The sequence below is a fragment of the Stegastes partitus genome, unplaced genomic scaffold (genome assembly GCF_000690725.1).
Source record: "Stegastes partitus isolate 25-593 unplaced genomic scaffold, Stegastes_partitus-1.0.2 Scaffold1000, whole genome shotgun sequence".
NCBI classification, from domain to species: domain Eukaryota; kingdom Metazoa; phylum Chordata; class Actinopteri; family Pomacentridae; genus Stegastes; species Stegastes partitus.
In genome coordinates, this window is record NW_007578731.1 from 264411 (window position 1) to 276860 (window position 12450).

The 12450-nt window shown below is 41.9% G+C and overlaps 1 protein-coding gene and 1 long non-coding RNA gene across 2 annotated transcripts in view; both read left to right on the forward strand.

Moving 5' to 3' along the window:
- The first annotated feature begins 406 nt into the window (after nucleotides 1-406).
- Nucleotides 407-1042, forward strand: LOC103366972 (uncharacterized). The gene is made up of 2 exons (XR_520697.1): nucleotides 407-498; nucleotides 652-1042. It is a non-coding gene; the product is annotated as an uncharacterized LOC103366972 (long non-coding RNA).
- Nucleotides 1043-5094: 4052 nt separating this feature from the next.
- The window catches only part of LOC103366973 (Indian hedgehog signaling molecule), a 13184-nt gene continuing 5828 nt past the window's right edge, over nucleotides 5095-12450 (forward strand). The window contains exons 1-2 of the mRNA XM_008294850.1: nucleotides 5095-5394; nucleotides 10492-10753. Of these exons, the coding sequence (XP_008293072.1) occupies nucleotides 5095-5394; nucleotides 10492-10753 (562 nt within the window). The remainder of the gene's footprint in view (nucleotides 5395-10491; nucleotides 10754-12450) is intronic.

Consider the following 12450-nt stretch of genomic DNA (forward strand, 5'->3'; position numbering starts at 1 on the left):
AATATTTCCACTAAAATATTGATTAAAAACAGTCACATTGGGGTGTTTGGGGTCATAATAATACTTTAAATCATCTAAACAACCAAAAAGATTCACTTTGAAATGATTTAAATGAGTAAAAAGAAGCAAATCTTCGTTTTTGAGGAGTAAGGTTTAGAGATTATTTGACATTTTTACTAATAAACGGCTTAAATGTTTCATAAATTACCAGAATTATTGGTCAAAACCTGAAACCTTTCAGCCACAAACCCAACCAGAAGAAGACATTTTAAGTTTTTACACCTTATTCTGGAACTTTGTTTAAAATTTAATCCTCAGTTTCTGACCGACAAACAAATCATTTCATTCAGAGCTGCAACGAAACGACAGGATTAAGGTTAATTAACACTCTGTTTTCATCCTTCAGGCTCCGTCAGCAGTGAGCCGGCGGAGAGAAACCAGAGCCACAATGGCCACACATCCGGAGCCAAAATGGCCGACAGACCCGCAGCCCAGCAGGTAGGACGGGAGGAACTTCATATTTATTCACGATTCCTCCGTTTGATTGCTTTAAAATCAGCAGTAAAGTGACAGAAGTGTGTCTAATGAGTAGATTTACAGAGATTTTAAATGCAAAAATACCAACAATGTCGTTGTTTCTTCTGCCTCCAGCGGTCCGTGACCTCCGACCCTGCAGAGCGCCCGTCCTCCAAACCAAAGAAGAAGAAGGTGGGCCTGTTCAGATGAGCAGTAGGACGCACACACACTCAGAACCGCATCCACAGAAACCGCTCTGTCACTCAGACACTTCGCTTCGACACTGTTTTTAACCTTTTTACTCTGACGGACATTTAATCAGATTTTAGATTTAAGATGTAAATAAATGAACTCATCGCTCTTTTTTTTTTTAAATGATTCTCCGTGTAATCAGGCTTTAGCAACAGTATGAACATGCAGGTAATTAATTGTACTTTTTAGGTTTTAAGTCGTGTGGTTTTGGATATTCTGGATTGTTTGGGGATTTTAAAGAAACTGTCAATTAAAGATGTAAACGTCATTTTAACTGATGGTTTTGTCCATTTTTTTGCTAAATCAGCTGCTAAAAATGTTCAAAGAAAGACGAGCATCGGAGTTTATTCGGCTTTTAATCGCAGCTTTTTGGAGAAAGTCCTTCGTGTTCAAGCTTCCAGGTGATGCTGCCGGTTTCGTCCCGAGTCGGACGGACGCGGCACAATGAGCCGAGTGGATCTGGGTTTTCAGAGCGCGGCGAGATGTTGACTCAAGGCGTTGCAGCATCCCGGGAATGCCATTGAAGCCTTAGCTGAGGAGTCACTGTTTGCCCGCTCGGCTCCGGAGAGCTTCAAGTGTTCCTGCGAGACAAAAGCGGCTGAAAGCAGCTTCAATCTGAGAAACCAGCTGGTGAATGTTCGCATGATCGTGATTTACTCGTTTGATCGTAAAGAAAACAGACTTCTGCTGTAAAATAATGAATCTTAAACTTCAGATCCTGCAGATTAGGCGATGTTTTTGTCCTCTGAGATCATCAGAACCGTGAAGTCCCACCTGACCCAACCTGACCAATCAGAGCTCAGCGACTTGTTTGTACGTAAAGAAGCTGCATCCAGCAGAATATTAACATATTAATTCAATTTTTAACAGTAAAGCTGCTCATATACTAATATATTCAATTAACGCTACATTTAATTTTAAGTTATTTTTAGTTGATTTAAAAGCAGCAAAGATGTGAGTTTAGACTGACAGAGCTTAAAAATGAAGATTTTAGATTTGGGCATTATTTTTGGCCTGTTTTTGTTTATTTAGTAGTCAATGTGTAAATTAATACTTTTTTTCTGTAATTGGTGTTGATATTTTCTGAAATTTGTCTGTAAAATAACAGTAAAACAATTACTTACCATTTTTCAGTCCTTAATATACTTTTTAAATGATAAATAACAGCAAATATCTGTAAAATAATTAGAATTTTAGTTTATTTAAGTCCATTAAAACTGTAATTTCACTGTCACACATTGTGAAACAACAAATTGCTATTTGTAAATATCCAGATTGTTGATGAGGACATTATTTATAGTTTGGGCTTTCTTTTTCTTTTCTTCCCCCCCATAATTTCCTGAGCCAGTAATTGAATTTATCTGGAAAACAACTGTTAGGAATGATCTACCGCTTTTAAAGCCTTAATACACATAATTTTCTTCTGTAGAAAGACGATATTTTTGTTTATCTAGATACAGTAACAACAGGGTAAGTTTACAGTGAAATTATTATATATTCTTTTAAATTCAAAAAATATATTTTTTAATGTAGACATTAGCCTTTTATTTATTTATTTTTTGCTTTATTTTTTACAATCAATGTATAAATTAATACTTGAAAAACATTACAACATAGTAATCTGTAAAACAACTGTTAAAAATGTCAATTTTAAATTGACATCAGTAATTTCAACAATTTTAAAATCCTTAATAAAATAAATGTAAAATAACAATATTTTTGCTGATTGAAATTTCTTTTTTCTTTTTTTTTTCAATGTGTAAATTATTACTATTTTTTTTAAATTATTTTGCGATTTAGTAATTTAATTTATCTGGAAAACAGCTGGTAACAATGATCTGCCATTTTGAAATTAATTAATTAAAAATTAAATTTTTCTTGTTGTAAAATAATATTTTCATTTACAGTAACAGATTTACGGTCAAATTACAGAAAATAACTAATTATGATGTTTTAACAATTACAGGTTTTGATGTTGACATTATTCACAGTTTTGGATTTTTTACATGTAAATAATGTTTTTTTGTGATTTTAATTGTTATTAGCAAAACAGGGAAAAATCTTAAAAATGTAAAATTAAATTACAGCTAAAAAAAATCAACCAAAAACTTTTTTTTTTTTTACAAAATATTAAATTGCCCAAAGACATGTGCCGTAAAATACCATCAGATTACAGATTCTGTCCTCATTCCATCAACAGGACTCATGTTTTCTTTTTTAAACTTGAAGGACCGTCCAGAGTCATGGTTCTCCTCGGGCCCCTTGTAGGTCCTCCGACCCCGGTTTGGCCCCCGCTGATGGAGGCTGTGGTTCAGTGGAGGCTCAGCCGGCTCTGCGGCGAGGTGTTGGGTGTCGAGTCGGTGAAGCCGGAGCTCTTCTAGTCCGACATAACTCACTGAGATGAGCCGCTGCTGATCCGCCGCTGATCTTCCTGCGTGGTTCGATATTCTGGAAAACAAAGCAGCTGCTCATCGTTTAAGTCCACGGTCTCCACTCAGCTCTGGTCTGAAACATCACACGTCACAAGATGTGACATGAAGGGAATCACAAACCAAACTCCATCCACGATTCTCTACATTTAAAGCTGAGATGCTGCATCTTAAATTCATCACTTTGGTGGTTGTAGATGTAGTTTCTGGTTTATTCACAGCTTCTGAAACCTTCAAAGTGAAAGTGAACAGCTTTCATTTAGTTGTTTTACAGATTCTCAGCTTTGTTCAGCTACAAATAAAACAGAAAAAGTCATAATTTCCCCTAAAAACAGGCCAAAACTGTAAATACTGAAACTTTTGTTCTTTAAAATGGTAATTAATTATTTTAATATTTGTGCTGTGTTTAAAATCAGGTGAACTATTATGAGATATTTGCCATTTATTGAAGAAAAACTTCTATTAAGGACTATTTAAAAACAGTTTTTACTGTTTTATTCCCGGATTTTCTCTCATTTGTAAAATCACAGAAAAAAAACATCAGTTTACATGTTGACTAAAAAAATGACAAAAATCTGTATTTTTACAAACAGTAATTTGTACTTTTACAACTTTTACACTTTTTTACTGTTTAAATCAACAAAAAATATCCAGATTGTCTAAATATTTGCTTTTATTTTTACAGTTTTTGAACGTCTCAGTATATTCTGGTTTTAATTAGTTTTCTGGCACTTTTGCTTCCAGATTCTTGCTTCCTTTGTTTTGTTTTTTTGCAGTGTAGATTCTGTAGAAGTTGCAGCTTTTCAAGGTACAAGAACTAAATCTAGAACCTTTTTCATTTGGTGAAAACTCTGCCAAAGTTCCCTAAAAAGAAAATCTGTGACATGAGTCCTCAGAGGAACTGAAATCTGTGACTTTTATTCATCTGAGGAGCTTCAGTGAAAAGCAGCTGAACGTTTCTTTTAGTTCACATCTGAAGAAGCCTCTCGGATGGAGCTGAAGCTGCTCAGGTCACCAACACCTGGATGACGTCACTGCTTCTGCTTTTGTTTGTTCTCTGATGGTTTCGTGGCAGCTCGTGTTGTTATTTCTGTTGTCTTCGGTGCAGTGAGTGATGCGCTGACAGGAAACACGGAGCTGCTTCTCACCTGCAGCTCAGACTCTTATATCACCGTCCAGGGTCACCGGGGTTTGCAGGTCCTTTACGCGCGCACCTGAGGGTCCAAAGGACGGCGGTGAGCGCGCGTCTCGTGTCTGGGTGTTTGTCCGTCCTCCTGGCCGCGGCTCCGTCCGACCGTCAGCAGATGAAGGCGGCCGCGGGGCCTGTGCCACCCCGGTGGGAGGAGAGGACGCAGCAGAGGGCAGGTCCAGCAGGGCGCGGTCTCCTTCTTCTCCCGCGGCACCTCATCTGTACTGTAGTAGGATCTCTTCCATTCCCACTGCTGCCAAGCGGCGCTGCGCCACAGGGACGCATTGAGAGCAGAGCCGAGAGGCAGAAACCGCTGCGGGGACACCCTTTGACCGCCGTGCCCAACAGGCGCAGCCAGCCCACGCACCGCGCGCCTCCGTGTCTGTCTGTAGGCCGTTTCTCACAGCTCCGACACAGTGGGGCAGCTTTGAACCTGCCTGCCAAGATAAACTCACCTCGCCTATTTATGCCCCTGCCTCCGCGCGCACTCTGGACAGGAGGGTGTCAGCGCGCAGAGGACAGGTTCACGGCTCTCCGGCTCGTCTCCAGCGGCGCACTGGCCACTTTTACGCGCCGGGAATGGCGACTTTTGGGGACCCTGGGATGAGTCCTGCTCCGCTATCTCCGCTCTAAGATTACAAAAGGAAGGAGACACTCGTGAAGAAGCCCAGCGGGGACAGTTTGGCCTCCCACCGGCCCCGGGGCGGAATGCTGCTCCCCACGCTGGTGACGTGCCTCGCCGGGTGCGCCTTCCTCCTCTCGCCGGTCAGCGAGGGCTGCGGACCGGGCAGAGGCTATGGCAAGAGGCGCTCGCCGCGGAAGCTGGCGCCGCTCGCCTACAAGCAGTTCAGCCCCAACGTGGCCGAGAAAACGCTGGGAGCCAGCGGGAGGTACGAAGGGAAAATAACCCGGAACTCTGAGCGCTTCAAGGAGCTCACCCCCAACTACAACCCCGACATCATCTTCAAGGATGAGGAGAACACAGGTGCAGACCGCATGATGACTCAGGTAACCGTCCCGGCCCCCGTCGCGCCTTTCAGCCGCTCTTTTGAGGCTAGAATCCGCTAATTGTGGAGGATTTCTGCGCCTTACTGGCTGCACTTTGCCCGGTCTTTAAACGCGTGGACGCTGTTATCTTTTCCGCATTTCTTGTTGACTCAAGACTCCTCAGAGCACAAAAACACTCTGAAACAACAAGTACCTTAAAATCTACGTGTTTAATTTAAGGCTGTTTAAGTGGGACAGCTTTGTTTTTTAGCCATTTTCTCCCTTCAGTGGAAGATTGTTCTCATTTTTTCGACTCAAACTCCACCTCTCTTTGCTTTTAAGCTGGAATTCTGTGATTGCAAAATGCGCCTGTTTGCACAGCTCATTCTCCAGTCGATTCTGAAAAAGCCTGCGGCTTGTTGACACAGCGGAGCCTGAATTGTGGAGGTGACCGGTTTGAATCAGAGCTCTCCTCTTCTGCTCCGCGTGGACTTTCAGAGGTTCGCTGTGGGCAGCTCGTGCGTAAAAGAGGGCAACCCCGTCTAAAAATGTACGGAAAAGCGGTCGCTCTTAATTAAAACACTATGTTCTCTGTTTTACATCATGTTTTTTGGTGGAAAAACAGCCAAAAGTCGTATTTGGTTAGAGCCCGGGTCAAGCGTGTCCTGATGTTTACCGTTTTCGTTTTTAGCCCCACTGGCCAGAGTTAACAGTCGCCTTTTGGACTGTCAAAAATTTTTACGACACCGTCATTGATGTGGCCCCGGCTGGAATTTATTTGACTCCCAATTTCCCCAGGAATAAAGTATTTATATCTGGCTCTTGTGACCGCGGGCTTCCTCCCGAGCAGCAGCGTTTATGTCCACAGACCCACGTGGGGAATGAAAGCGCGCACTCCCGTCTGGAGCTGTCACCTCGCTGCGCGCACTGCAAGAAATATCCACGGAGGGAGTCGCTGCGGCCGCAACGCACCAGACAAGTGAATTATTTCATTTGATCTGCGCGCAGATAAACCAGATGTCAGAGCTTGATTTGACCTTTAACCTCCAGAACGAATCGATCTGATCGTTTTCCTTCTTCGACTGTCACCACAAATGAGTCCAATGCGCAGTAAAGGTGAAATCAGCCAACTCACTGATGAATTCAAAGCTCAGATAAACCTTCAGGTGAAGTATTTTCTCCAAGCAGGACATTTTTTGCAGCGCGCACCCGGAGCCTCTGCGCGTCAACGGCGCTGACCTGCGCACAATTTATGGGCTCCAAGCCGCAGGAGACAGCCTCCTGTTTGTCTTTTACTATTCCGTGTTACTTTTTGTTTGTTTTCGCAGCGCACATGTGCAAAAATAGCCCACTTCACTTGTGTTGAAGCCTTAATTATACGGATTTTTTTTCGCCTCTTTGGGTTTTATTCGCTTTTTCCTGGGCGCTCCTGGGCCGCATACAGACGCGACTGTTCAGGGGCGAAGCCACGCTGCAAGAAGTGGCACTTTTCACGCTTCATTTGCTATTTAAATGCGTTGATGTGTTCATTTCGACGCTGCTGCAAATCAGATTTTAAAAGTGCGCATTACTTTACTCATGTTTAACACGTGTTTGCTGATTTTGGAGACGTGCGTAAAAAGGGCAGATTGCGTCACTTTCTTTAATCTACAGCCTTCAATATAAGAAAACGCTCCAAACAGTGTCCCGGCGTTTCAACCTCTGTTTTCTTGGACATTTGGTCCCTTCTTGTTGAGGAAATGTGACTTTTCGGCGCCACATGAGGCCAGACGAGCCGCTCACTTTTTGCAGCGCGGAGGTGTGCATAGGCGCATGTTGTCAGCCTGCGCGTCCAATGTTTGTGCAGCCAGCGGTTTAGTGCTAAAACCGCTCCTACAGAAACCCCCGTCGATCTGTATACCTTGAAAGGAAAACCAACAAAATCTATCGTCTGATTTATGAAGTCCAGCTCGTTGCTGTGACCGCGCAGAGAAAACATAAGACGTTAAAATCCACACTGAACACTGTGAAAAGGCATCTGTGGCCACCGAGCCGCGAGCTATTCTTATCACAGCCAACATGGAAAAAGACATTTATAGGGTTTAATCCCAGTTTGCAGCCTTAATAGACCGAGATTCATGAATCGCTGCATCACTGAGGGACGCTTTGAGGGGCTGCAGGGAAACGACGCGACGCCCTGCAGTCACCAGAGCTGATTTAATAAGACTGTAGTCAGACCAGGTCGGATTTCTCTCATTGCATGTGACACTCGAGGGGAATAAAACCAACAAAGCCTCCCTCCATTCAGGTTTTTATTGAAATCTGAGGCATGTGGCCTGAACAGTTTTGGATTCTGACCTTTAATTGACCAGGAAAGTGTCGCTTCTCCATCAGAGAGCCTGTGTGAACGTTTAACGGAACAAAAATGCAAATGGATTGTTGTTTTAAGTAAGAAAGTACTGAAATATATACGTTCAATGGCATTTTTAAGAAGCAACTTGTTAAACTGGACCTACAATTTTCCACTTATTTAACCAAAGTGGTCAAAATCAAACCAAATGTGTGATTATTTAATTGAAGCGCCTCCATTTTGGATCATTATTCAAACTCTTATTTCTCTAAAAATCCGTTATCTTACTTTCGCCCTCCTTTGCTTGATTTCTTGTGATTAATCATCCTCGAAAATCAAAAAAAAGGCTCCATTGATGTTTTAAAATGCTGTCTCAGGTTTAACTAAATGAAACAGCGCCCCCATCTGGCCAATCTGTGTTGATGTTTAACTCTTCATCCTTTGAAGTTTCAACAAAATCCAGACTGGCAGACGATTATGTTGAATTTAAGGCACAAATTTACATTTTTTGAACTGTCGTCCTTCAAGATTTAACCGAAAATTCACAGACGATGAAGCTACCGACATTTTTACAAAAGTTTGCGACGCTCAGACAAACTGTAAACTTTATTTATAAAACTTCGATTCAGTCAACTTTTTCTTTTTTTGTGAACTTGGAAAATCGTCGTCCTGTTAAATTTAAACTAATTTGCACCATCATGTTTTGGGTTGTCATGTTCTTGTTTTTGAAAATAGCGCCACCTTCAGGCCAACCTGTGTCACTTCACGGCAAATTAATCCAACATTTGTGAAAACTGAGCAGGTGATTTTATATTTCATCGATTTGATCGACAGATTCCTAAATGTCTTCACTTATCATGTTAAATGTAGAAAAATGTTTAATATTAATGTGAATTAGCGCCCTCTACAGGTTCATCTGTGTCGTTTTAAAATAAAGTTTCCGGCAGCGTTTGAAAACTATTTGACAAACTGACATAAAATTTTGGAATTACCAATCCAGACTTCAAGAATTTTGTCTTAAATTGAGAAAACGGCGCCCTCTTCTGACCAATCTGTGTCAATTTAAAAATAATTTTCTACACGTTTGTAAAATTCTAACTTCTGATAAACTGAGTTCTGATTTCGTAACTCGTTATCCTTTAAAATGTATTAAAATATGTGCGACAGTGTCTTGAAAATAAAAATCAGCGCCCGCTCTCGCGCAGTTTTGAAAAATTAGTTTGTTTTGTGGAATTTGTGTCGCAGCCCAACTGTTGTCATACGTGTGATTTCTTCATCCTGTTTCAATTTTCACAAATTTTAATGTGAAATAGTCTCTCTTCAGATCAATCTGTGTCCGTGTTCAAAGAAAAAATCCACTTTTGTCAAGTAAAAAATGCACAAACCTCCATTTAGTGAAAAAATAAACCTCGTAAATCATCGTGTTTTTTAAATTCAACCTAAACTGGATCGTATTTGCGTCTGATCTCTCAACACGATTCTGTTAAACGTCTCCATAATTCGGCCAATCGTGTCTTCATATGTTGTGAATTTATAGTTTTGAAGAAATAAGCGCCCCCTCCAGGCCGGTCTGTGCCACTGTTAAGGTCCTCTCTGCTGCAGCGCCCCCTGCAGTCTGTATACCAGCGTCAATAACGAAATAATTTAGCATTTAAAATATACACCTGCAACACCTCAGACAAAACACACAAATCCAGGTTTCAGAAGCATCAACTGTATCTAAGCTACAAAGACGTGAAACAACAAGTTTCTAAGTGATGCTGTCGTTTAGTAATTAATGAAATTATCCTCCAAAGTCTATAAATATGTTTATTGCAACCAAGCTCACCAGGTGCACATCAGAAATCTTGGTATTTTTACATCGCAAGGAGAAATTTGGTGCACTTCAATTCATGTTTTTTTTAACTTTAAAACCAAAAAACAGTGAATTTCACGTCTTAAGATTGAATCATGTATGCTTGTAATTGTAATATTGTAAATGTCTCTTGGAATGAAGCCTTTTGCTGTGGTTCTGTGATGTTTTAAGCATCGAATAGAGGAGTTAAAAGGAAAATGGGGCACAAAAAAGGCTCAAAAATGCAGCTTTGAAACTTTAGCATTGTCCGAGTTAACATTTTTGGAGCTAACGGTGTCTTGAAGTCCACCGGCTTTACAGACTGTAGATATTTATGACTCCTTATCACTGCGCTGGGTGAACACTGCCTGCAGTTCAGCCGAACAGTCTCTGAATTTGTGTAGCATAAACGTTAATCAGAGTAAAGTCGCTGATGTCTTCACGGTTGCGTCGAGGGGCAAAAAATGTTCTGTTTTTCACAGAGTCTTATTTGAGTAAACGGTTTACTTCTGGTGAATGTTTTTGAATGAAAAAAATGAGACTTTAATGAAATATTACGATTTTAGGCTTTGATTTGGTTGTTTTCAAACACAATGGTGTGTTTAATATTTAAGGACTGTTGGAAATCAAAGAATTGTGTTTTTCGTAGTTTCTAGATGTAATTTTAGTATTTTTTTAAAAAAGACACCATGCTTTTGAAACCTGGGTTGCAACTAGTAAACGTGTTCGCTCATCTTAACCACTTCATATGCGACATGCTTGCAGTTTGTAATTTATGAGTTGGTTGTGTTTTGTATTATTAATCTGAAGCTAGCAGATGAATGTGTCGGAGGATAAAGTGCAGAACTCGAGAAGCAATCTGTCCACGCCGTCTATATTTAGTTTTTATGTTCAGAACAACCGATAGGCCGGACAGAGACAATAATTAAGAACCACCGTGTCTCCTCTGCTGCAGCGCTGCAAAGACAAGCTGAACTCTCTGGCCATCTCGGTGATGAACCTCTGGCCCGGGGTCCGGCTGCGGGTCACCGAGGGCTGGGACGAGGACGGCCACCACTCGGAGGAGTCGCTGCACTACGAGGGCCGGGCGGTGGACATCACCACGTCGGACCGCGACCGCAACAAGTACGCCATGCTGGCTCGGCTGGCGGTGGAGGCCGGCTTCGACTGGGTTTACTACGAGTCCAAGGCTCACATCCACTGCAGCGTCAAGTCAGGTGAGAGTTTCAGAACGACAAAAACACATTTAGGAATCCTAAACCAAGCTGTTGTACCTCCAGAAGACACCACACTCAGCTTTAATTAATTACTCATCAAACTTGAAATCTAACTTTTAGCATTTGAGGTGACTCCTTTGGGACTTAGCACAGCCTTCCTACATCCTTTAAAGCAGGACGGCTAAACTCAGCGATCATAGTTTAATACATTTCAAAACAATTCCCCTTCAAGTTGCACATTACTGCAGCTATATTCATCTGTGTTTTACGGCACAAAGACTCCAAAACTTTACCTCTGACTCAAAGAAACACTCGCCTAATCTTGTGTAAATAACCAAGAGTTTCTCGTAGACGTTTCACAAACCTCCGCTGCCTTTTTCGTTTCTACCTTCACCCTCCTTCCCCTGATCACTAACCCGCCTTGTGCTCGCGTCACAAGTAAGTCTTCGCTCCCATGTTCTTCTTCTTCCTTTCCGCCCTCATCAGCCACTCACCTCGTGTTTCCTCAGTTCAGGCGTCGCATCTAAAATTCGGCTTCTTTGAGTTGTTTGTGGCTTTCTTGCTTTCCTCACACAGAAGCAGCCTCATCTGAACTTCATACAACCTCACATCTGAGCAGGATTCATGAGTCTGGCTGTGTGCTAAGTGTCTCTACCAACTATACTAACTTAGAGTTAGCCGGTTAGCTACCAGACCACATACTCAGCTATTAGATTAAGCAATCCTGCATTAATGACACGTCTGCATCAAGAGAACAGAAAAACCTTCGTTTGTTGAGAACTGGTCGTGTTAACTTGTCAGAAAACAAACATGTCGTCCATGAACATGACTGATAGCAACACGTCTGAGACTTCTGCAGTTTGCTCCTGTATAAATATGTCGGAACAAGGTCCGCAGACATCCGCAGGCAACTGTTTGGTAGCTTTGCTAACTATGCTAATGTGACTTGTAATGTAAGAAGGTAGTCGAGGCCAGTGAGGGTTATCCTGGACATCGTATGGCCTCTTGAGTCTTCTCTAGCTTTTTAACAGGAAAGTTCAAGACATTTAAACAGCAGAAACCTAAAGAAACTTTAGAGGATCTCTACTTGAGTTTCCACCAGAGGAACCAGGGTCTAAAGAAGATCGGTGGGACAGTTACATCCTAAAAATTCCTTCATCAAAGGGTTGTACTCTCTACTTTCTACTTCAGGAATTTGGGGCAAAGGCAAAGTTTGCAGGAACAACCCTTTAAGCATTGCGGTTGTGGCATAGAATCCAACAACTTTGACGGCAAAGTTAACTCCAAGTGCTCCAAAACTTCAAGAAACAGTCATTCCCGGACGTAATTCCACTTCTATGAGCTCGTTGGTAACAGAGAAGTAGCAGTAGCAGTAGTAGTATTTGCACCCCTGGGGCACAGGAACCTTTCTGAGGAGCTCTACCTGTTTCCACCAAACAAACCACAGTTTACAAGACCTTCCAGAAAACTAGATTTACTCCCAGAGACATTCCTGATCAGAGGGTAGACCCAGAACACGCTGAAGGGATTATATATCTCATCTGGAGCAACTAGATGATGGACGTCTGGAATTACCTGCTGAAGAGGATGCCACCACAATCCAACCCTGAATCAGTGGAAGAAGATGAAGAGGTGGAGGGATGCACATTGGATGGATGGATGGATGGATGGATGGATGGATGGATGGATGGATGGAT